This window comes from Neoarius graeffei, chromosome 16 (genome assembly GCF_027579695.1).
Source record: "Neoarius graeffei isolate fNeoGra1 chromosome 16, fNeoGra1.pri, whole genome shotgun sequence".
Classification (NCBI taxonomy): Eukaryota; Metazoa; Chordata; class Actinopteri; order Siluriformes; family Ariidae; genus Neoarius; species Neoarius graeffei.
This window is the reverse complement of record NC_083584.1, coordinates 59,592,706-59,619,289: the sequence shown is the minus strand read 5'-3', so window position 1 is coordinate 59,619,289 and position 26,584 is coordinate 59,592,706. Positions and strand designations below refer to the sequence as shown.

The 26,584-nt window shown below is 45.5% G+C and overlaps 1 protein-coding gene across 4 annotated transcripts in view; it reads right to left on the bottom strand.

Annotated features, from left to right (window-relative positions):
• Positions 1 to 26,584, bottom strand: part of rhbdd1 (rhomboid domain containing 1) — a 64,723-nt gene that overhangs the window by 18,034 nt on the left and 20,105 nt on the right. For 2 of the 4 annotated variants that reach the window (XM_060943288.1, XM_060943290.1), the window contains exons 2-6: positions 8,556 to 8,708; positions 8,130 to 8,409; positions 2,089 to 2,221; positions 1,589 to 1,677; positions 1,183 to 1,239 (exon numbers count right to left, since the gene is read on the bottom strand). In XM_060943288.1, coding sequence (XP_060799271.1) covers positions 1,183 to 1,239; positions 1,589 to 1,677; positions 2,089 to 2,221; positions 8,130 to 8,409; positions 8,556 to 8,708 — 712 coding nt within the window. The remainder of the gene's footprint in view (positions 1 to 1,182; positions 1,240 to 1,588; positions 1,678 to 2,088; positions 2,222 to 8,129; positions 8,410 to 8,555; positions 8,709 to 26,584) is intronic. The other 2 variants (XM_060943289.1, XM_060943291.1) reach the window with 1 other exon arrangement.

Below are 26,584 nucleotides of genomic sequence, written 5' to 3'. Positions count from 1 at the left end.
GAAGACTGCATGAAAGTAAATACAGAGGGTTCACTGCACGGTGCAAGCCACTCATAAGCCTCAAGAATAAAAAGGCTAGATTGGACTTTGCTAAAAAGCATCTAAAAAAGCCAGCACAGTTCTGGAAGAACATTCTTTGGATAGATGAAACCAAGATCAACCTCTACCAGAATGATGGCAAGAAAAAAGTATGGCGAAGGTGTGGTACAGCTCATGATCCAAAGCATACCACATCATCTGTAAAACACGGCGGAGGCAGTGTGATGGCTTGGGCATGCATGGCTGCCAGTGGCACTGGGTCACTAGTGTTTATTGATGATGTGACACAGGACAGAAGCAGCCGGATGAATTCTGAGGTATTCAGAGACGTACTGTGTGCTCAAATCCAGCCAAACTGATTGGTCGGCATTTCATAATACAGATGGACAATGACCCAAAACATAAAGCCAAAGCAACCCAGGAGTTTATTAAAGCAAAGAAGTGGAATATTCTTGAATGGCCAAGTCAGTCACCTGATCTCAACCCAATTGAGCATGCATTTCACTTGTTAAAGACTAAACTTCAGACAGAAAGGCCCACAAACAAACAGCAACTGAAAACCGCTGCAGTAAAGGCCTGGCAGGGCATTAAAAAGGAGGAAACACAGCGTCTGGTGATGTCCATGAGTTCAAGACTTCAGGCAGTCATTGCCAACGAAGGGTTTAACCAAGTATTAGAAATGAACATTTTATTTACAATTATTTAATTTGTCCAGTTACTTTTGAGCCCCTGAAATGAAGGGATTGTGTTTAAAAAATGCTTTAGTTCCTCACATTTTTATGCAATCATTTTGTTCAACCCACTGAATTAAAGCTGAAAGTCTGAACTTCAACTGCATCTGAATTGTTTTGTTCAAAATTCATTCTGGTAATGTACAGAACCAAAATTAGAAAAATGTTGCCTCTGTCCAAATATTTATGGACCTAACTGTATATGTTGACTGATACGACCCTCTGACGTTTTTCTGGGGGAGAGATTTCTCTTTTGGTGAATTTTGGAGCGATTACTCATCCCAGAGTAGTCCAATATTAAAATACACACAGGTTCGCAGGTCTGTAATCTGCTGATAGAGATGATCACAGTTTATTGGTACTGAACACTATATTTAAAAAAAGTTAATAGGGTAAGGGTACAAGTTCTTACCTGAATAGTTATAGTACGTGCGAGGCCTGCCATAGTTTCCATGACCAGTGACGAACGCTGTAGGACCAAAGCAGATTTGTTTACGGGTTTGTAAATAAAATGTGTTTTGTGCCCGAGTCACTATGGGGGCTTTTCCGTTCATATGATGTGGGTGCTGATGTCAGCCTGCGACAACGGGTCCATTCTGGGGCCAGAACACAACAAACAAACACAAAGAATCTGGAAATGTCATGAGCTAGGGGGCGGGGACATTGCGTCAATGTTGCTGGGGCAAGTTAAACATGATGATGTTTGCCAGGAATAAGTGTGAAGAGTAAGGAGTAAAGATGAATGTGTTCTCCTGTGGTTTGAGGGTAAAAGTATTTCATTTTCTGCAGTCATGTGCAGAACACACACACACACACACCTGCACATGTTTTCATAAGTGCTCCGAGGGGACCGGTAGTGTAGAGAAGCCCCACCAAAATACCAGACAGGTGTCCAACAAACGAGGTCCTGCAGAGAGAAAGACAGAGAGAGGGTGTGTGTGTGTGTGTGTACACACAAGTTGCTACCTGCATGTGCACTGACCCTCACATGCTTGCGCAATGATATGCTGTAATTATACACTGAGACACAGAAACACTCCCACACTAAACGTTCTGACTGAAGAAAGATCTGGAAGGTTATAATTACAACACACACACACACTGATGAGGTGAGTACAACCCTGAGTGATAACATGAGCTAACTTGTTTCATGGATGTTCAACAATGATGATCGCTGGCAAATCACTGCGGTATGAAAGAAAAAGTAGACGATGGGCTGCATGTTATTCCTTAATTACTGGATGATATACGAGCGCAAACATCATATTTGCACCATAGGAAGGAATGAGCATGTTCACCGTGTGTGTGTGTTAGTTACCCTGGGTTCAGGATGTGAATAAGGACTAGCTCCACCCAGCAGGCGTAGCGATTGGCTACAGGAAACCCCAGGATGTATTTGACTCCGCCCGGGTTATAATAATTGTTCACAACTTTCAGCCCGAAGAGAACTCCTGTCAGAGACGATAAACAGACAGTAAACAACATTTCCGACAAATATCTCAAATCTTAGCATCAAGTTTAAATCGAACACAGACAACACATACTCACTCAGAGGTCTCAAAAGTAGGCGGTCGGCGGCGGCAAATTGCCGTCTGTAGTAAGGTGTGCGATGTGAAACGAGGTTTTATTATAACTAAATAATGGCCAGATACGAACACGTCTGTAGGAAATACCGTAGAGGCAGCCGTTATGCTGCCATGTGCTGTTGTAGGGATGGACTGCCATGCCGTAGCCATAGTAACCAATTCCCTGCTTCACTTTATGAACCATCTTCTCCCTTTCACCGTACAGCATCGAACACACCAATCCCTGTACTCGATGCCATGTTCTATCTCCGCCCATTCTTCTGACTCCCTGTAATGGTATTAGATACAGAGATGATACCGGATACCAAATACAGTGACGTCACGACTGTGCTTTAAACCTGCCACGGAATCGAAATTCTCTCTCTCTGGCGGTGGGTTTCCACGCGTGAGAAAGAGACACACGTCATTGCATCTGTGCTACAGGAGAACAAAGAACGAGCTATTGATACCGGACCTTTAGCCAAAGTTCAATGTATTTGATCTTCGCATAGTTGTAATAATAACTGAACCGATTAGTTACTGCAGCCCACGCAGTATTTTAAAGAGAAAAGGCGACCGGATCCCTTTTCCCTTTCGCAACGTCGATAAACTACAAGCAAGATTCCTTCCAGATCATCGGACGACCGACGGGACACCGAAGATCTTCAGCTGACGAGCTGTAAAAGCGAAAGGAACAGAACTGTTTTCTCCCTGGACCTGCGCTCCGCACGGTCTTCGGATAACAGACGGCACACTTTCAGTCGCCAAGCAAGAGCGATCTCAAGTAAGGCTGGCATCTGGGCAATGTTAGTCTTAGTTGTGGCTAGTTAATGTGAAGAGTGTTGTTTATTTGAATTCATTTATGGTTTAAATGTACGCATTTTGATTCACATGAAAGTCGGTCTTAGACTGCGTGTTGTTTGATTTACTTTGTTTACTATCTGTATTTAGTTAGATTGTGCATGCGTTCTCTCTCTCTCTTTTTAACTCCCTCCGTCGTACTACACTCCTCAACATTGGGATTTCAGGAGTAGCTAAGGGTTGAGTAGAAGTTGGGTTTCAGGCCTAGCTGAACTAGTTTAAGCTACAGATTCCTTTGTTACTCTCCCACGCGTGCCACCTCGTTCCCTCACTTCCCCCCACTCCTTGTCGTGCGCCTGCGCACACACACTCTCTCTCTCTCCCTAGCTCCTCCTCATCCCGTTAGTGCGCAGCTGCGCGCGCACATGATTTCCCGCTCACATTTTAACATCCACTCGCCCCTACACTGTAGACTTGCATATAGCTTATTACTTCTGATCACCATTAGCACCTTAGTTATCATATACACTACTGATTCTTATTTGTATACACTGTATCACCATTTATATTGAATTATTCCTTGGCTGCTATTGTTACTATTAGGGATGTTAATCGATGACCGTTTGACCAGTGGTTGACCGAATCAACATTAACCGGTTAATTTTTTTTTGGTTGTCGGTGGAAAAAAAAAAAAAAAAAACGTTTTGAAGCTGCCGATTTTGGAGCGGAGAACCTGGAATTCTGTGTTGTAAACGCTTGGGGTGTGCCATGCGGTGTAAGGACGACAGCTGACAAATCAGAAACACCCATTCAGTCATGTCCCGCCCTCCCGCCCCAGTTAAAGACAGCTGACAAATCAGAAGCACCCATTCAGTCATGTCCCGCCCCAGTTGAACACAGCTGCCACCAGTGTTGCCAGATTGGGCGGTTTCCCGCCCATTTGGGCAGTTTTAAGTGGATTTTGGCGGGTTTTGAACATATTTTGGGCTGGAAAACGTCAGCAATATCTGGCAACATTGGCTGCCACTCGGCGAGAGAAAAGTGTAGACACAGGCTTTTTAGCTTACAAATTACTATTCTGTTTTTTTTTTTTAATTATTATTAGAAGGCACATGGAGTTTAGTTATTGCAGATCAGATCTCTCCACACAAACTAAAGGCGCAGATGCCCACTTTTTCACGGCTTTTTCATGGACTGTAACGGCATTTGCTTATGTAGTAATTTTAATACAGAATTTACTCTGATGAAATTATTCAGACACTCCAAGGCCCCCCCCCAAAAAAAAAAAAATCGGATCTGCACGAGCCGTGAAAAAGGCGCGCCGTTTGCATCCCTGTTTAAACTCATAGATTAACCGATTTTAACCGGCTAATGAGGCTCGGTGGTCGGTCAAGATTTGTTTTAGTTTTCGCCATCCCTAGTTGCTATATCTGTTCAGTATTAGTTTGCTAATTAATGTCAGCAATTTCAATAAATGGTATCTTTGGAATAAACTGTGTCCTGTCTATTGCTACAACGTTCACTGAGTGCCAACCTCTGCCAAACAAGTATTCTAATTGCCTTTGCCCATTTGGTTGTTATATGAAATGTTATAGAATAAACGTATTACATTAGAGCTACAATACTCAATAACATCACCACCACTAAGTTATTCCATTGATTTTAATAGTTTAGCTATAAACTATTAGACACTTGAATTAATGATTAATGAATTTATGAGACTGATCCCTTTTTACATGAGACCGATTTGATAAGCCTACTGCACCTACACTGTAACTAAGATGTTATCTGATTAGCTGACAAGGTGTTGACAATGTTTTGTGTACTGTGATTGAGCCGCGCTACCACATGGCTAAAAATGCCGACTAAGAAGCGGAGTGGTACATTAGATGCCTGGTTTTCAAAAAGGCCTCAAACCACATGGGTAAGTCTGTAATTTTAGCCAATACGTCTGTGTATGGGTCCGTGTATAAATGCTGGCTGGCTAAATATTAAATTATAAATATCGATCGCTCTCTCGTTATTGTATACGGCCTGTTTTGAGTCAAACCCGCCCACTCGGCATGCTCGGTGCATTGACATTGTTTCCATTTTGACTTGCGACGGAATGCAATGCATCCTTGTAGGGGAGTCACATAGCAGGACTTGACATCTGTCATGCAGTTAATGTGACTGTTAAAATTATAAATAAATATATACACGAGTTATGTATTTGTTTTTGCATAGTTACTGTTGCAAGGACTGTCACTCGTTGTCAGATGAATATAGATTCACTTATTATAACTTATATAGTGCAGTGCCAAATGAAAATACTGTGATGAATTAATTTATATATTTTGAAAAAAATATCTGAAAAATCTTTGGAACTCTGAACCTCCTTAATATTAAAGGGACATCACATACTTGTATATAAAATTTGTACCTACAGTGGTGCTTGAAAGTTTGTGAACCCTTTAGAATTTATGCAGAAATATAGAAAATATGACCTAAAACATCATCAGATTTTCACACAAGTCCTAAAAGTAGATAAAGAGAACCCAGTCAAACAAATGAGACAAAAATATTATACTTGGTCATTTATTTATTGAGGAAAATGATCCAATAGTACATATCTGTGAGTGACAAAAGTATGTGAACCTTTGCTTTCAGTATCTGGTGTGACCCCCTTGTGCAGCAATAACTGCAACTAAACGTTTGCGGTAACTGTTGATCAGTCCTGCACACCGGCTTGGAGGAATTTTAGCCCGTTCCTCCGTACAGAACAGCTTCAACTCTGGGATGTTGGTGGGTTTCCTCACATGAACTGCTCGCTTCAGGTCCTTCTACAACATTTCGATTGGATTAAGGTCAGGACTTTGACTTGGCCGTTCCAAAACATTAACTTTATTCTTCTTTAACCATTCTTTGGTAGAACGACTTGTGTGCTTAGGGTCGTTGTCTTGCTGCATGACCCACCTTCTCTTGAGATTCAGTTCATGGACAGATGTCCTGACATTTTCCTTTAGAATTCGCTGGTATAATTCAGAATTCATTGTTCCACCAATGATGGCAAGCCATCCTGGCCCAGATGCAGCAAAACAGGCCCAAACCATGATACTACCACCACCATGTTTCACAGATGGGATAAGGTTCTTATGCTTGAATGCAGTGTTTTTCTTTCTCCAAACATAACGCTTCTCATTTAAACCAAAAAGTTCTATTTTGGTCTCATCCGTCCACAAAACATTTTTCCAATAACCTTCTGGCTTGTGCACGTGATCTTTAGCAAACTGCAGACGAGCAGCAATGTTCTTTTTGGAGAGCAGTGGCTTTCTCCTTGCAACCCTGCCATGCACACCATTGTTGTTCAGTGTTCTCCTGATGGCGGACTCATGAACATTAGCCAATGTGAGAGAGGCCTTCAGTTGCTTAGAAGTTAACCCTGGGGTCCTTTGTGACCTCGCTGACTATTACACGCCTTGCTCTTGGAGTGATCTTTGTTGGTCGACCACTCCTGGGGAGGGTAACAATGGTCTCGAATTTCCTCCATTTGTACACAATCTGTCTGACTGTGGATTGGTGGAGTCCAAACTCTTTAGAGATGGATTTGTAACCTTTTCCAGCCTGATGAGCATCAACAACGTTTTTTCTGAGGTCCTCAGAAATCTCCTTTGTTCGTGCCATGATACACTTCCACAAACATGTGCTGTGAAGATCAGACTTTGATAGATCCCTGTTCTTTAAATAAAACAGGGTGCCCACTCACACCTGATTGTCATCCCATTGATTGAAAACACCTGACTCTAATTTCACCTTCAAATTAACTGCTAATCCTAGAGGTTCACATACTTTTGCCACTCACAGATATGTAATATTGGATCAGTTTCCTCAATAAATAAATGAACAAGTATAATATTTTTGTCTCATTTGTTTAACTGGGTTCTCTTTATCTACTTTTAGGACTTGTGTGAAAATCTGATGATGTTTTAGGTCATATTTATGCAGAAATATAGAAAATTCTAAAGGGTTCGCAAACTTTCAAGCACCACTGTAATTTGAATTCATCTGAAGTAAATAGACTTGTGCAAAAGGCAACAGAGTGGTTCCTTTCAAAGAAAAGAAGGATAAAGGGGAAGCTTGAACATGTAAAATCCTGAAATCAAGTTCACCTGATCTCACTACAGACACTGTTATAGAAGCTTTAGGATTAGACCAATACTCAGATTGTTCAGAAACTGAATAATGAAATCAAAAAGAATTTTGACTGTACAAAACTTCTATATTTTTGATGCTTACAAAATCAAGTTATTGTAACCGTTACTTGATTTTGTAAACATCTCATCTCATCATCTCTAGCCGCTTTATCCTGTTCTACAGGGTCGCAGGCAAGCTGGATCCCATCCCAGCTGACTACGGGCGAAAGGCGGGGTACACCCTGGACAAGTCGCCAGGTCATCACAGGGCTGACACATAGACACAGACAACCATTCACACTCACATTCACACCTACGCTCAATTTAGAGTCACCAGTTAACCTAACCTGCATGTCTTTGGACTGTGGGGGAAACCGGAGCACCCGGAGGAAACCCACGCGGACACGGGGAGAACATGCAAACTCTGCACAGAAAGGCCCTCGCCGGCCCCGGGGCTCGAACCCAGGACCTTTTGCTGTGAGGCGACAGCGCTAACCACTACACCACCGTGCCGCCCATTTTGTAAACATTAAAAATATATACAAGTTTTGTACAGTCAAATTTATTTTTAATTCAGTACTATATGGCAGTTCTATTAAATTTTTAGTACTGATTACCGTCACTTCAGACTATTTTGCTGTTTACAATAAATTGGAAATTCCTCCCCAAATGCCTTGAAACCGTGTTTCAGATAACCCCAGTTTTACATTTTTCTCGCCTGTGGTTCACGTTGAAGGGCTTCAGCCTTTTTAATCGTACCCTCCTATTCTCTGCCTCGGACCCTTTTATCCCCCTAAACTTTGAGACCACTGCGTACTGACCTGAAAATCCGACAGCGCACTGCTTGCTAAAGGAGAAATCGTCCAGGAGCCTTGTTAGCCCCTCCTCCAGGAGCAGATAGACCAATCCGGTAAGCAGAGAGAAGACGGAGAGGAGGTAGACGAACCAGGCGGTGCCGAGCCTGCGCTCCAGACTGATGCCCTTCCACAGGAAGGAGACCATGTTGAAGTAGAGGTGCCAATCATCGACGTGATGAAAAGGAGAGAACAAGAGACGATGCCAGTCTTCCGCCCAGTACACCTGCTGTACGCTCACACATGTCTGGACACACACACACACACGTCACTATAAAACTGTCTAAAAATGGAAGGAAGTTGTACTCAACAGCAGTTACTGCACTTTTCTCTTCTCTCACACTGTTCTGTCTCTCTAGTCTTCTCATCTTATCTCAGTATCCTTTGCACTACCTGGAGGAGGGGCTTGGCAGGAAACAGGAAGAGGTAAACATTGAGGCCGATCGTCGCTAGTGTAGCAGGAGGGATGTTGTCCGTGCCGAGCTGGAACACCTGAGACACCAGCAAGAGCAGGCCAAAATGAACTCCTCGCTGTGTGTTACGCATCTGAAAAAAAATAAAAAATAAATAAAAAAATAAAAAAAACCCACACCATTACACCATAGTACCCCTGAGCACTGTATTCTGATTGGTCAGAAAGTGCAGACTCATTTCTTGAAGCGTCTACAGTGGTGAGGTTTTTCTCTTCGTGTTTTTAGAAGTGGTCTCCAGTGTCAGTAACACTACATTTTCTATAATAGTAATCTAATACAGTTTTGGCCCTTTTCCACTACCCTTTTTCAGCTCGCTTCAGCCCGACACGGCTCGCGTTTCGACTACCTCAGAGCAGCACGACTCAGCTCGCTTCAGCCCCGCTTAGCACCCAAAACTCGCACGGTTTTGGAGTGGGGCTGAAGTGAGCCAAACCGAGCCAAGTGGGGCTAGGGGCGTGAGGAGACACTCCCCTGTGCACTGATTGGTGAGGAGGAGTGTCCTCACACGCCCACACACGCCCCGCGAGCACGCTGGGATCTGTAAACACCGTAAACCCGGAAGAAGAAGAATTACAGATTACGAGAATTTCTGAAGCCTTATGCGCCTCGCCTCATCTATACGCTCTTGCCAGTATCTGTTGGCATTGTCGGTGACAACAAGCCACAGCACCAAGACCAGCAACACTAACGACTCCATGTTTATTGTTTACTATCCGGGTCGTGAGACTACCGCTTAAAAGATCACTGATGTCACTGTTTGCGCCGCCTAACGACATTACGTGACGTCCACCCACTTTTGCTAACTCCACCCAATGTGTCCACCCGCTTCCAGCCAGCACGGTTCAGCGCAGTTGTAGTCGAAATGCAACGTCCACAGCCCCACTCAGCTCGACTCGGCCGCGTTGGTAGTGGAAAAGCGGCATTTGTTACAATGCAGTGCAAGTGTTTTTCAGAAATTCCACTGCATAAACTGTAACTATAAATTTAATCTTAAAAAAATACTGTGCGTATTTTTTTTAACTAACACACATGCACACAAAAAAAAAAAAAAAAAACACAAAGCCTGGACTTGGTGCCAGTTCTTCCCCCCCTCAATCCACCGGATTCTTTCTGTGCCTGGCACATACCGAGCATCATCCCCAGACTCCTACACAGGTCTCACACACACGCATATGCAGGGCAAGCGGAAACAACATGGAACAGAGAGGAAAACACACCCAGCTCGCTGTGAGGGTTTGAGAAATGTTAAGAATGCCCTGACTGAGCGATGCTCAAACCACAGAATGCCCTGAGAGTAAATGAGGGTCCTACACACACACAATCATCCCAATGCAAGCACAAATGTGGCGCATTCAGACACAGATTCTCAAATTCCCCCACAATATCCAAGAAAAATGCAATTTTTTTTTTAAAGAGAGAGAGAATAATAATCAAAACAAAGTCACACTAAGTGTTTCTCAACCACTAGTGGGCCGCGAAGCACCATCTAGTGGGCCGCGAAATTTTTTCCAAGTTTGAAGCCAAACACTAAACAGTTCAGGATGTCATAGTGTCCCAAATCCGGTAGCTGGTTTGCCATATACCTTTCAAGTGAAATAAATACATTTGTGGGTAAATTAAGAACAACAAGCCTTTATTTTGTCACATTTACTCCATGCGGGTGCACGCGCGCGCGCGCACACACACACACACACACACACACACACACACACACACACACACACACAGAGAGAGAGAGCACAGCGGGCTGAATAAATAAATAAATACGTTTGTGGGTAAATGTTATGGATCTGTGATGCCTGCTGGAAGAGAAGAGCAGGGAGGACTGGGAATCGAACAGCTGTGGTTTGTTTACACCCAATACTAAAACTTGTAGCATCCTAGCAACCTTCACGTTGCAAAGACACGTACAAAAAGGCCAGGAACGCCTCCTTACCCTGGCAAAAACGATAAATCTTGTATCTTGTAGTGTCCTGATCCCCAGATCTTTAACCCAGCCACATATAAAAAGTTGTTCTCCTCCATGCTCTTCCAGGTTTTTCATCTGTGTGTCCGTGTAGAACGATGTCTGCAGCACCAGGTAGTTTGAGATGTCAGGGAACTCAATGGATAGATAATTTTCCAACTCATAATGAATGAATAAAAGACGATAAGTTGATCAGCAGAGTTGGTGGGGTCGTGCATGTACAGACACAAATAATTAAATGCAAAAGACTAAAAATATACATAGTCTTAAAAAAAAAAAATCTGTTGATCATCTGTTAATTAATAGTATGCATAATTGTATTTAGTTACAGCTACAATAGGATCAAAATTTATTCTACTGATAAAAATTTACTCGCTAAATTTGACCTTTGATAGGAAAAATCCTTTGTTAGCGTGTAAGGATCTACAGTAATCCCACTGAGTGGTTTCTATATCCACTTCTTTTGAGTGTACTTCCCGGTTTTAATAACTTGCTTGTTTGCTGAACACAAACATGGCAATAAGTTCTTGTGTTAATGGACCAGACTCCACTTTTGGATCATTAATCCCTTTTGACTGAGAATGCCCTGCATGTATGGTTTTATGTTTTTATTGCATTTAATTCCTGGGCTCCCATCTGTAACATGGAAAAAGACAGAGGTGAAGCGCAGTGCCCAGAAGGACAAACACACATGGATGGAGAGTCAGGCAGAAGGAGCAGCAGCCCATAACGACATGCATGCTGTATACCAGATTGCCAAGAAGATAACCGGCAGTTCTAAAGCTAGCACAGGCTCGGTCAAGGCAAAAGACGGCATCCTGCTATCCAAAGGAGAGGACAAGCTTGCCAGACTTCAAAGAAGTCCTCAATCGACCTGACCCTATCTCACCAGCAGTCACAGATGAACCGGCACACCTCTTACAAATCAACACCGGGGACTTTACTGAAGAGGAAGTTAGAAAGGCAATAAAAAACCTGAACAACAAGTCACCTGGTATGGATGGAATCACTGCGGAAATGCTCAAGGCTGGAGGTGAATGTGCGGTCAAGTAGATGTGTCAGCTCTGCAACCAAGCCTGGAACTCAGGGGATATACCAGAGGACTGGAGTAATGGGGTAGTGGTATGTATCCCCAAAAAGGGCAACCTTGCAGAATGTGACAACTGAAAGGGAGTGTTGCTCCTTTCCAGACCCAGAAAAGTGTACTGCCAGGTCATCCTAAACCGCATGCGAGATGCAGTGAACCAAGAACTGCAGGAACAGCAGGCAGGTTTTCGGCCTAAACGCTCCTGTGCTGAACAGATGTTTACTCTGTGCCGCATCATAGAGAAAAGCAATGAATTCCAAACCCCACTCGCAATCAGTTTCATTGACTTCACCAAGGCCTTGGATAGGATTCACAGACCCTCACTATAGAACATCATGCAGATGTACGGCATACCACCCAAAGTCATCTCAGCTAATTCTAAGTGCTGCGTTAGGACTGAAGATGGGTACAGTAGTTGGTTTGAGGTGGTAACTGGGGTCCGCCAGGGATGTGTGCTGTCGCCGATCTTTGCTCTGGCCATTGACTGGGTGCTCAAGCAAGCAATGAAGGACAAAAACTATCTGACCTGGACTTTGCAGATGACATTGCTGCATGAGCAGAGACCACACACAACCTACAGACCCTTGTGGATAGGACTGGTACATCAGCAGCTAGCAGGGCAGCATGGTGGTGTAGTGGTTAGCACTGTCGCCTCACAGCAAGAAGGTCCTGGGTTCGAGCTCAGTGGCCGACAACCTTTCTGTGTGGAGTTTGCATGTTCTCCCCATGTCTGCGTGGGTTTCTTCCGGGTGCTCCGGTTTCCCCGACAGTCCAAAGACATGCAGGTTAGGTTAACTGGTGGCTCTAAATTGACTGTAGGTGTGAATATGAATGGTTGTTTGTCTCAATGCGTCAGCCCTGCGATGATCTGGCGACTTGTCCCGGGTATACTCCACCTCTCAGCTGGGATCAGCTCCAGCTTGCCTGCAACCCTGTACAGGATAAGTGGCTACAGATATGCTAGCATACAGATGGATCAGCAGCTAGCATTGGCATCAAGATCAGTGCCAAAAAAAAAAACAAGAACATGCTGACAGGAACACACCCAACACCAATGAGTGTGTACACTGACCAGAATGAGCTTGGAAATGATGGACAATTTCATTTACCTCGGAAGCTCCATAAACAGCAAGGGGGACATGGCCAAAGAACTAGACTGTAGAGTGGGCAACGTCTCAGCTGCATTTAACCAACTGGGAAAAATCTGGCGAAGTAAGAAACTCTCAAGAAAAACAAAGATGCAATTCTACAACCCTCTTATACGGCTGCGAGACCTGGCACTTGAAGACCAGCCAAGAAAGGAAACTTGATGCTTTCAACACCAAAGGCATCTGAAAAATCCTGGGTATTAGATGGAGTGACCTTATCTCAAACAAGGAAGTAAGATCCCGAACAAGTCAACAGCCAGTGTCAACAATCATATGCAAACTTCGGCTAAGACTTCTGCCAGAAAGGCTTGCCACCCAAGTTCTCCAAGGGAACCCCCCATAGGCAGCAGTGGAGGGGATGTCCAAAGATGAACTGGCATCAGACGGTCGAGAGGGACCTCCGGTCAGTTGGCAAGGGATGGAGAGATGCGTTGCGGCTAGCCGCAGACAAACAGCTGGACAACCTTGGCTGCTTCATGCGTCTTAAGACGTGGGAGCCCCTAAGCAAGTAAGTATGTTGAAGCAAGTCATCTATAACAGGGAGTGATGTTGCATCCCATTAATACACTTGATAGTACATTATTAGATTCTAATAGAATAGATGAGCCAAAATAATTGGGGATCCTTTTAATGGGCCCCAACTCGTTACAAGTATGAATAGGTGGGCCTGAAAGTAGAAAAGGTTGAGAACCCCTGGTCTAAATTACAATACTTAATATTACAACGTGTGTTTATTTGGCTGTTCCTCCTTGAACAAACTGACAGATTTTTGTTTTTATCTCTTTAGTGCAAGTGTACAGATGAGGAAGTGAGAAAGCTGGACTCCAAAGATTAAAAGGACTAAAGTGCTGCCGCATTGCTCTCTTCGGGGGAGAGAGAGAGAGAGAGAGAGAGAGAGAGAGAGAGTCACATGGCATTGTGGGTAATGCAGAAAGTAACAGACATTTAAACTAAAATCAGAAATTCATTCCAAAATCAATCCTGGATGCGACTGAAAATCAATTATATTAATTATAAAGATTAATATACAAGCTGTTATGTGTTTAATCACCACAGTACACAGTTTCGACTTGAAAAATTGTCCAATGATAAACCTGCAGAAAATCAGACTACATTCGAATGCAGGGAGAGAAAACGTCGATACAAATATAAATTTGTGGCGCTGTTGACAATCACAGACTGTTTATGAACTAATGGATTTTTTTTTGAGCATCTACGGGGCGCAATTTAACCCTGAATTCAGCTCAGGATAAGAGAACGATGCAGTGGCGTTTTAGTCCTTTCAGCGTTTACCGCAAACACTGAGCGATGGCTCATGTTTGAGGTTGCTGAAAGGCTTCCTCCTTATTAAAAGTAATTACAGCCAGTAAGTTTACATGCACGCTAATAATCCGAATCGGAAAATATTCGGAATTTGATACAGGTCATGTAAACCACCTACAGGTCTGAATTTAGCATTTTCCGATTAAGACGTTGGATATGGCGATACGATTCAGATCTCAGGAGCGTTCTGTGGACATGTATCCTGCACGTTTGGAGTAACTTATTGACCACTTTTACAAACCCATAATGCTTTGCGCCTTAGGGGCGTAACCAGATGCTATACAGTGGTATGCAAAAGTTTGGGCACCCCGGTCAAAATTGCTGTTACTGTGAACAGTTAAGCAAGTTGAAGATGAAATGATCTCCAAAAGGCATAAAGTTAAAGACGACTCGTTCCCTTTGTATTTTAAGCAAAAACAATTTTTAATTTTCATCTTTTCTAAATGACAAAAAAGGAAAAGGGCCCGAAGCAAAAGTTTGGGCACCCTGCATGGTTAGTATTGGCAAGTATCACAGCTTGTAAACACTTTTTGTAGCCAGCTAATAATCTTTCAGTTCTTACCTGGGGGATTTTCACACATTCATCCTTGCAAAAGGCTTCCAGTTCTACAAGTTTCCTGGGCTGTCTTGCATGCACTGCTCTTTTGAGATCTAGCCACAGATTTTCAATGATGTTTAGGCCAGGGGACTGTGAGGGCCAGGGCAAAACCTTCAGCTTGGGCCTCTTGAGCTATTCCATTGTAGATTTTGAGGTGCGTTTTGGATCATCGTCTTATTGTCGGACCCATCCTCTTTTTAACTTCAGCTTTTTTACAGATGGTGTGATGTTTGCTTCCAGAATTTGCTGGTATTTATTCGAATCCATGCTTCCCTCGACCAATGAAATGTGCCCTGTGCCACTGGCTGCAACACAACCCCAAAGCATGATCGACCCACACCCATGCTTCAGAGTTGGAGAGGTGTTCTTTTCCTGGAATTTGGCACCCTTTTTTCTCCAAGCATACCTTTGCACATTGTGGCCAAAAAGTTCGATTTTGATTTCATCAGTCCACAGGACTTGTTTCCAAAATGCATCAGGCTTATTTAGATGTTCATCTGCAAACTTCAGAAGCTGAATTTTGTGGCTCGGATGCAGGAAAGGTTTTCTTCTGATGACTCTTTCATGAAGGTCCTATTTGTTCAGGTGTCGCTGCATAGTAGAACAGCGCACCACCACTCCAGGGTCTGCTAAATCTTTCTGAAGGTCTTTTGCAGTCAAACAGGGTTTTTATTTGCCTTTCGAGCAATCCAACGAGCAGTTCTTTCAGAAAATTGTCTTCATCTTCCAGACCTCACCTTGATCTCCACTGTTTCTGTTAACTGCCATTTCTTAATAACATTACGATCCGAGGAAACGGCTACCTGAAAACACTTTGCTATGTTCTTGTAGCCTTCTCCTGCTTTGTGAGCATCAATTATTTTATTATTCAGAATGTGACGGAATTGCTTAGAGGAGCCCATGGCTGTTGATTTTAGGGACAAGTTTGAGGAGTCAGAGAATTTATACAGCTTTGAAATCTGCGTCATCTGACCTTTCCTAATGAAGAATTTGAACAAGCCACAGCTCAATAAGCTAATTAAGGCCTGGAACCTTGGTAAAAGTTACCCGAGAACTCAAATGTATTGGGGTGCCCAAACTTTTGCATGGTGTTCCTTTTCTTTTTTCACGCTCCAATTGTACAAGACAAAAATAATACACAAATCTCGCATAAAACGCTGAAAAGAAATGTCTCGTCTTTACCTTTATGCCTTTTGGTGATGAGTTCATCTTCTGCTCACTTAACTATTCACAGTAACAGACATTTTCATTAAGGGTGCCCAAACTTTTGCATGCCACTGTATGTGTTTACTAAGTCAGATCACCTCAGCCATTTCTTCGAATTCACACGCAGAAAACAAGTGACTTTTCCTGAATTAAAGTTTGACAGAATACCTAAAGAGGCTAAGCATCGAAAAGCATGGTTTAGACAGAATTCGCCGTCAAAATTTGACACCGACAGACGACATGCGATTGTGTTCTAGACACTTCAGTGGTGGAGTAAAGTCTGATGACCCAAGTCAAAGTCTACAACCTGTCTGTCTTTGTGTTTAGGCATAAAAAAAAAAAGTGCGAAAAACAAAAACAAGGATAAGTCAAAGAACTGAAAAGGACGACTTGAAGGATCAACTCCCAAAACAAAGCACAAACAATGCAGTGTAAAGTTGCATTTCGACTACAACCGCGCTGAACCGTGCTGGCTGGAAGTGGGTGGACACATTGGGTGGAGTTAGCGAAAGTGGGTGGACGTCAGGTGATGTCGTTAAGCAGCGCAAACAGTGACATCAGTGAGCTTTTAAGCGGTAGTCTCACGACCCGAATAGTAAACAATAAACATGGAGGACATGGAGTCGTTAGTGTTGCTGGTCTTGGTGCTGTGGCTTGTTGTCACCGACAACGCGGACAGATACTGGCAAGAGCGTATAGATGAGGCGAGGCGCATAAGGCTTCAGAAACTCTCGTAATTCTTCTCCTTCCGGGTTTGCGGTGTTTACAGATCCCAGCGCGCTCGCGGGGCATGTGAGGACACTCCTCCTCACCAATCAGTGCACAGGGGAGTGTCTGCTCACGCCCCCAGCCTCACTCGGCTCGCTTCGGCTCGCTTCAGCCCCACTCCAAAACGGTGCGAGTTTTAGGGGCTAAGCAGGGCTGAAGCGAGCTGAGTCGTGCTGGTTTTTGGTAGTTGAAACGCGAGCTGTGTCGGGCTGAAGTGAGCTGAAAAAGGGTAGTGGAAAAGGGCCATAAGTAAGCTTACATGTCCTTCCCCCTTTTAGTGTTTCTGTAGGGAGATCGAATGTAGGATTTGACCCTGTAGCAAGCCCCAACGCTAGGCATTGCCCGAATGCCCAATTTGCCCAACCAAGACGCTCGGGCAGAAATACAGTTAGGTCCATATATATTTGGACACTGACACAAATTGTTTTTTTACCTGTTTACTGAAACATATTCAAGTTATAGTTGTATAATGGACATGGACATAAAGTCCAGACTTTCATTTGAGGGTATCCACATTAAAATTGGATGAAGGGTTTAGGAGTTTCAGCTCCTTAACATGTGCCACCCTGTTTTTAAAGGGACCAAAAGTAATTGGACAATTGACTCAAAGGTTATTTCATGGGCAGGTGTGGGGAAATTCCTTCGTTATGTCATTCTCAATTAAGCAGATAAAAGGCCTGGAGTTGATTTGAGGTGTGGTGCTTGCATTTGGAAGATTTCGCTATGAAGAAAACATGCGGTCAAAGGAGCTCTCCATGCAGGTGAAACAAGCCATCCTTAAGCTGCAAAAACAGAAAAAAACCCATCCGAGAAATTGCTACACTATTAGGAGCGGCAAAATCTACAGTTTGGTACATCCTGAGAAAGAAAGAAAGCACTGGTGAACTAATCAATGCAAAAAGACCTGGATGCCCACAGAAGACAACAGTGGTGGATGATCGCAGAATAATTTCCATGGTGAAGAGAAACCCCTTCACAACAGCCAACCAAGTGAACAACACTCTCCAGGAGGTAGGCGTATCAATATCCAAATCTACCATAAAGAGAAGACTGCATGAAAGTAAATACAGAGGGTTCACTGCACGGTGCAAGCCACTCATAAGCCTCAAGAATAAAAAGGCTAGATTGGACTTTGCTAAAAAGCATCTAAAAAAGCCAGCACAGTTCTGGAAGAACATTCTTTGGACAGATGAAACCAAGATCAACCTCTACCAGAATGATGGAAAGAAAAAAGTATGGCGAAGGCGTGGTACAGCTCATGATCCAAAGCATACCACATCATCTGTAAAACACGGCGGAGGCAGTGTGATGGCTTGGGCATGCATGGCTGCCAGTGGCACTGGGTCACTAGTGTTTATTGATGATGTGACACAGGACAGAAGCAGCCGGATGAATTCTGAGGTATTCAGAGACATACTGTGTGCTCAAATCCAGCCAAACTGATTGGTCGGCGTTTCATAATACAGATGGACCATGACCCAAAACATAAAGCCAAAGCAACCCAGGAGTTTATTAAAGCAAAGAAGTGGAATATTCTTGAATGGCCAAGTCAGTCACCTGATCTCAACCCAATTGAGCATGCATTTCACTTGTTAAAGACTAAACTTCAGACAGAAAGGCCCACAAACAAACAGCAACTGAAAACCGCTGCAGTAAAGGCCTGGCAGAGCATTAAACAGGAGAAAACACAGCGTCTGGTGATGTCCATGAGTTCAAGACTTCAGGCAGTCGTTGCCAACAAAGGGTTTTCAACCAAGTATTAGAAATGAACATTTTATTTACAATTATTTAATTTGTCCAATTACTTTTAAGCCCCTGAAATGAAGGGATTGTGTTTAAAAAATGCTTTAGTTCCTCACATTTTTATGCAATCATTTTGTTCAACCCACTGAATTAAAGCTGAAAGTCTGAACTTCAACTGCATCTGAATTGTTTTGTTCAAAATTCATTGTGGTAATGTACAGAACCAAAATTTTAAAAAAATGTTGCCTCTGTCCAAATATTTATGGACCTAACTGTATTTTAGCGAGTTAGGCCCGTTCGGTACGGGTACGCCTATGGTCGGCTTCTTTAAGCACAAAAATGATTTCTGAGTACAAAAAACAAGACGTATTAACCAGCATCCTCGCCTCCCCTGTGATTGCTGTTTTGTTTTTTCTTCCCGATTTGTAACACTGATTCTGACTGGCTCGCTTCAGGCGTGCATGCGCATTTGTGATTTTCATCACTACAAGTGGTCGCTGGTGTCCTCTACGTTTTCCCAGGTTGAATTCAGGACGTCCATACGTATACATGTCAAAAAGCTCATGCTAAGTACATTCAGAGAATGGAAAGACATGCTTTGGTGTCTCAAATAGTAAGCCACACCCTCTACAGTAAATACAGTGGGGAAAATAAGTATTGAACGCATCAACATTTTTCTCAGTAAATAGATTTCTGATGGGGCTATTGACATGAAATTTTCACCAGATATCGGTAACAACCCAAGTAATTCACCCATACAAAGAAATCAAAACATGTATGTTTGGGTAATAAAGAATTGAACACGCTTAAGGCCAATTTATGCTGACAACCCAGTCCTCGCAGACGGTGTCGCAGATAGCGTCTGCGTAGCCCCCCCACCTTCGCAGACGCTCTGCGCGCACCTCCCAAAAATTGTGACCACCGCAGAAGCCTCGCAGACAAGAGGGCTCTGATTGGTCCACTCTACATCCGCTGTACACGCACTTCCGCTTCCCTACTTTCCCGGTTTGGTTTGTTTTCACGACCGGCATTTTTAAAAACACAAGCGAAGATGGAGCAGCACGAAGAGCGGTTGATTGAGGAAGTACGTACATCTATACGACTCCAGTTCTAGTCATTATTAAAAAAAAAAAAAAAGTTCTAGTCATTATAAGTAACCGGAGGATAAACACTCCACTAACCACACCCACCAACTACTCCTAGCAACTTTGCGCCCCCTTGTGTTGTGGCGGTGAATAACATCGCGCACGCCTATTACTCCCCGCTCAACGATAAATTACAACTGTCTGCGAAAAGCTATCTGCGAAAGCCTTGTCGCAAGAGCATGCAGAGGCCTTTACTGAAATTTATTTCATACTTCGTAGAAAAGCCTTTGTTGGTAATGACGGCTTCAAGACGCCTCCTGTATGGAGAAACTAGTCACACGCATTGCTCAGGTGTGATTTTGGTCCGTTCTTTCACACAAACTGTCTTCATATCTTGAAGGTTCCGGGGCCCTCTTCGATGAACTCTGATCTTCAGTTCTTCCTGTAGATTTTCAATTGGATTCAAGTCTGGTGATTGACTGGGTCGTTCTAGCAGCTTTATTTTCTTTCTCTGAGAGTTTCCTTGGCTGTGTGTTTGGGATCATTGTCTTGCTGAAATGTCCACCTTCGTTTCATCTTCAGCATCCTGGTAGATCGCAGCAGATTCTTGTCAAGAATGTCTCGGTACATTTCTCCATTCAAGTCTGCCAGAACCGTATGCTGAAAAACAGCCCCACATCATGATGTTTCCGCCTCCAAACGTCACTGTTGGTATGGTGTTTTTGGGGTGATGTGCAGTGCCATTTCTCCTCCAAACACGGTGTGTGCTAGGACATCCAAAGAGGTCAAGTTTGGTCCCAGTATTTCATCAGCTTGTCCAAATGTTGTGTAGCAAACTTTAAACCAGCTTCAACAGGCTTTTTCTTCAGCAACGGAGTCTTGCGCGGTGAGCGTGCGTAGAGGACATGGCGGTTGAGTGCATTACTTATTGTGTTCTTTGAAAACAACTGTACCTGCTAATTCCAGGGTCCGGTTTCACTAAAGTAGTTTAGACTGGTCTATGGGTTAAGATTGGTCTTAAGTTTCTTTATAGACCAGTCTAATGCAAGTAAGACAGTTTCACAAAAGTTAAGACTAATTTAAGTCTAATTTTAGGCTTAAAAAGTAAGACACCCTCCCCCCAGTCTAATATGGGTCTAAGAAAGCTTGAAATGTTAAGGCAGTGAAGTACATTGCAAGTATGTAATACACAAATTTAGGCTATTATAATCTAACTATAAAGTATTCAATAAAGAAACAGTGTAATGCCAGCTTATTCATTTTATTACTTATAAATATATATAAATAATCTCATCTCATTATCTCTAGCCGCTTTATCCTGTTCTACAGGGTCGCAGGCAAGCTGGAGCCTATCCCAGCTGACTACGGGCGAAAGGCGGGGTACACCCTGGACAAGTCGCCAGGTCATCACAGGGCTGACACATAGGCCCTGTCCACACGGCAACGGATTCAGGTGACTCCGATACAATTGCTTATCGTTTCGGCCTGGCGTCCACACGGCACCGGCGTTTTGGGTGCCCAAAACGCAAATCTTTTTGAGAACGGGTTCCAGAGTGGAAAGATCTGGCAACGTTGCCGTTGTGAAGTCGTCTGGATAAGTAGAACGGATTTGTTTACGATGACGTCACAACCACATGACTGTCAGTGCTTCACGCCGGGTAGAAGTGTAACGAACTCGATGCGAGTTGTCAACAAATCCTATAACTTGGTTCATGAAACGCGCTTACAAAATATTTTCACTGTGAATATTTATTGTGTAATGGTGCAAAGTGAGAGAGAGTCAATCCCGCCAGCAAAAATAGGGAAAAAAAGGAGCGATCTCACCTCTTCAGATATTGGTTTAAGTCCTACAATACATTCCTCAAAAAGGGCGTAGAAGAACAAATTAATCCATCAACGTGTAGCATTCAATTTATTCCAGACCATTAAAGACGCCGCCTTCCGCGTAGAATCATACGTCATCCTCGCCGCCATATTGGATAGGTCAAAGCGGAGAATAAAGATTAGCTGCGTTTAACTGTACCAACAGGTTTGCCGTCCAAACGAGATCACATGGGATTACCTTTCACAGGTGAGACTGGAAAAATACTTTTCATTGTATTTGGTCATTATAATGTAATTTTACGAACAGATTTTCCTGACTTTGTGGCTAATATGAAGTCTTGCGCATAATAGTTTATGCGCATGCGTCCTTACTTCTATTGTTCTGGTGTCTCCGAAGGGACCGTCTTACAGCGCCCCTAGAGGTGTGGCATGTGTATTGCATCGTTTTCAGCAAGCGTTGCGTTGCCATATGGACCTGATATTTTACTGATCGTTGCCCATTTGGACGCGATATATTTTTAAATAACATCTCATTGCCCCCCTCCTAGAACTGCCACCTTATTGTGGTGGAGGGGTTTGTGTGCTTGAATGATCCTAGGAGCTATGTTGTCGGGGGCATTATGCCCCTGTTAGGGTTTCCCAAGGCAGACAGGTCCTAGGTGACAGGCCAGACCAAGAGCAGTTCACCAAAAAACCCCTATGGAGAAAAAATCCAGGACCGTGACGTCGCCCGGTAGGACGCAGCCGGGGCCCCACCCTGGAGCCAGGCCCGGGGTTGGGGCTCGTATGCGAGCGCTTGGTGGCCTTTGCCCATGGGGCCCGGCCGGGCTCAGCCCGAAGAGGTGACGTGGGCCCGACCTCCTGTGGGTTCACCACCCACAGAGGTAGCAGTAGGGGTTTGGTGCAGTGTGGATTGGGTGGCAGTCGAAGGCAGGGGCCTCGACGACCTGATCCCCGGACACAGCGGCTGGCTGTTGGGACATGGAATGTCACTTCGCTGGGGGGGAAGGAGCCTGAGCTTGTGCGGGAGGTTGAGAGGTACTGGCTAGAGATAGTCGGGCTCACCTCCACGCACAGCTTGGGCTCTGGAACCCAGCTCCTCGAGAGGGGCTGGACTTTCCACTTCTCTGGAGTCGCCCGTGGTGAGCGGCGGCGGGCTGGTGTGGGCTTCCTTATAGCTCCCCAGCTCAGCCGCCATGTGTTGGAGTTTACCCCAGTGAACGAGAGGGTCGCCTCTCTGCGCCTTCGGATTGGGGAGAGGGCTCTTGCTGTTGTTTGTGCCTACGGGCCAAATAGCAGTATAGAGTATCCGGCCTTCTTGGAGTCCCTGGGAGAGGTACTGAGGGGTGCTCAGACTGGGGACTCCATTGTGCTACTGGGGGACTTCAATGCTCACGTGGGCGATGACAGTGACACCTGGAGGGGCGTGGTTGGGAGGAACGGCCTCCCCGATCTGAACCCGAGTGGTGTTTTGTTATTGGACTTCTGTGCTAGTCACAGTTTGTCCATAACGAACACCATGTTCGAGCATAGGGGTGTCCATAAGTGCACGTGGCACCAGGACACCTTAGGTCGGAGGTCGATGATCGACTTTGTAGTCGTGTCATCTGATCTCCGACCCTATGTCTTGGACACTCGGGTGAAGAGAGGGGCTGAGTTGTCAACTGATCACCACCTGGTGGTGAGTTGGATCCGCTGGCGGAGGAGGAAGCTGGACAGACCTGGCAGGCCCAAACGTATGGTGAGGGTCTGCTGGGAACGTCTGGCCGAGCACTCTGTTGGGGAGGTCTTTAACTCCCACCTCCGGGAGAGCTTTTCCCAGCTTCCGAGGGAGGCGGGGGACATTGAGTCTGAGTGGACCATGTTCTCTACCTCCATTGTGGACGCAGCTGTTCGGAGCTGTGGCCGCAAGGTCTCCGGTGCCTGTCGTGGCGGCAATCCCCGAACCCGGTGGTGGACACCGGAAGTAAGGGATGCCGTCAAGCTGAAGAAGGAGTCCTATCGGGCCATGTTGACCTCCAGGACTCCTGAGGCAGCCGACGGGTATCGGCAGGCCAGGCGTGCTGCAGCTCGGGCAGTTGCAGAGGCAAAAACTCGGAACTGGGAGGAGTTCGGGGAGGCCATGGAGAAGGACTATCGGTCGGCCTCGAAGAAATTCTGGCAAACCGTCCGGCGCCTCAGGAGGGGGAAGCAGTACTCTGCCAACACTGTTTACAGTGCGGGTGGGGAGCTGTTGACCTCGACTGGGGACATTGTCGGGCGGTGGAAGGAATACTTTGAGGATCTCCTCAATCCCACCGTCATGTCTTCCACTGAGGAGACTGAGGCTGATGACTCAGAGGTGGACTCGTCCATTACCCAAGCCGAAGTCACTGAGGTGGTTTGCAAGCTCCTCGGTGGCAAGGCACCGGGGGTGGATGAGATCCGCCCTGAGTATCTCAAGTCTCTGGATGTTGTGGGGCTGTCTTGGTTGACACGCCTCTGCAACATCGCATGGCGGTCGGGGACAGTGCCTCTGGAGTGGCAGACTGGGGTGGTGGTCCCTCTTTTTAAGAAAGGGGACCGGAGAGTGTGCTCCAATTATAGGGGAATCACACTTCTCAGCCTCCCAGGGAAAGTTTACTCCAGGGTACTGGAGAGGAGAATTCGACCAATAGTCGAACCTCGGATCCAGGAGGAACAATGCGGTTTTCGTCCTGGTCGCGGAACACTGGACCAGCTCTATACCCTTCATAGGGTGCTCGAGGGTTCATGGGAGTTTGCCCAACCAGTCCACATGTGCTTTGTGGATCTGGAGAAGGCATTCGACCGTGTCCCCCGTGGTATTCTGTGGGGGGTGCTTCGGGAGTATGGGGTTTGGGGCTCTTTGCTAAGGGCTGTCCGGTCCCTGTACGAACGGAGCAGGAGTCTGGTTCGCATTGCCGGCAGTAAGTCAGACCTGTTCCCAGTGCATGTTGGACTCCGTCAGGGCTGCCCTTTGTCACCGGTTCTGTTCATAATTTTTATGGACAGAATTTCTAGGCGCAGCCAGGGGCCGGAAGGAATCCTGTTTGGGAACCACAGGATTTCATCTCTGCTTTTTGCGGATGATGTTGTCCTGTTGGCTTCTTCAAACCAGGACCTTCAGCATGCACTGGGGCGGTTTGCAGTCGAGTGTGAAGCGGCTGGGATGAGAATCAGCACCTCCAAGTCCGAGGCCATGGTTCTCGACCGGAAAAGGGTGGCTTGCCCTCTCCAGGTTGGTGGAGAAGTCCTGCCTCAAGTGGAGGAGTTTAAGTATCTCGGGATCTTGTTCACGAGTGAGGGAAGGATGGAGCGTGAGATCGACAGGCGGATCGGTGCAGCCTCCGCAGTGATGCGGTCGCTTTACCGGTCCGTCGTGGTGAAGAAGGAGCTGAGCCAAAAGGCGAAGCTCTCAATTTACCGGTCGATCTACGTTCCGACTCTCACCTATGGTCATGAGCTTTGGGTAATGACAGAAAGAACAAGATCGCGGATACAAGCGGCTGAAATGAGTTTCCTTCGCAGGGTGGCTGGGCGCTCCCTTAGAGATAGGGTGAGAAGCACAGTCACTCGGGAGGAGCTCGGAGTAGAGCCGCTGCTCCTCCACATCGAGAGGAACCAGCTGAGGTGGCTCGGGCATCTTTTTCGGATGCCTCCTGGACGCCTCCCTGGGGAGGTGTTCCAGGCATGTCCCCCCGGGAGGAGGCCCCGGGGAAGACCCAGGACACGCTGGAGGGACTATGTCTCTCGGCTGGCCTGGGAACGCCTCGGTGTTCTTCCCGAGGAGCTGGCCGAGGTGTCTGGGGAAAGGGAAGTTTGGGCTTCCATGCTTAGACTGCTGCCTCCGCGACCCGGTCCTGGATAAGCGGAAGAAGACGAGACGATCTCATTGCCGTTGTCGTGTGGATGTAGCCATAGACAGACAACCATTCACACTCACATTCACACCTACGCTCAATTTAGAGTCACCAGTTAACCTAACCTGCATGTCTTTGGACTGTGGGGGAAACCGGAGCACCCGGAGGAAACCCACGCGGACACGGGGAGAACATGCAAACTCCACACAGAAAGGCCCTCGCCGGCCACGGGGCTCGAACCCGGACCTTCTTGCTGTGAGGCGACAGCGCTAACCACTACAACACCGTGCCGCCTTATATAAATAATATAAATATAAATTCATTTATGCATATAATTACATCACCACTCATCACTTATCTATCTCTCTCTCTCTCTCTCTCTCTCATACACTCACACACACATTACTACATCACTCCTCCATCTGCGTGAGTCTCTTCAATTTAAGTTGCAGTCTTTCCTTTTCGTAGGCTCTTCGTGTAGTGTCACATCCGCGCAGGTACTGGGTGATGACAACTCCGAGGGTGAAGGAGCCTCAGCTTCAACGTTGCTAAGGGAGTTGCTGGGTCTGGCGAAGCCGGTTACTCCGCTCTCCTTTCCTCCTTTCACTCCCCAGAATAAGGGCGACTCGTCGCCATAAATGTTGATGACCATTTCGGTGGTTACTTTTAGTTTCTTCAAACCCCCTCCTCCAGTGGGGGTGTTTTTACGCATGGCAGCAACATCTTTTCTCGCAGATGGATTAACGCTATTCACAGACGACGTTATTTTTTCCCACACTTCATGTTTTTTCTTATTGCTACATTCTTCGCTGAATTTGCCTAATAAAATGTCTTTGTAGGAATTAAATTCCTCTAATATAGCCAGATTTTCCGAGTGGCTAAACGGCACTGAACAACCACTGTCCGCCATTTTTTTTGTTTTGAAAAGAGTCTTAAAATACCCACAATCCTTTGCAGCATAGTACGACTTAAGATAGTCGGAGTCTTAACTGCTTTGTGCAACAGTATTTGTTAGACGTCTATGCTAAGCCCGACTATACCCGCTGTCTAAGTTAAAGTCATAGTCTAACTTATGGCCCTTTTCCACTACCCTTTTTCAGCTCGCTTCAGCTCACTTCAGCCCGACACGGCTCGCGTTTCGACTACCAAAAACCAGCACGACTCAGCTCGCTTCAGCCCTGCTTAGCCCCTAAAACTCGCACCGTTTTGGGGTAGGGCTGAAGCGAGCCAAAGCGAGCCGAGTGAGGCTGGGGGCGTGAGCAGACACTCCCCTGTGCACTGATTGGTGAGGAGGAGTGTCCTCACACGCCCACACACGCCCCGCGAGCACGCTGGGATCTG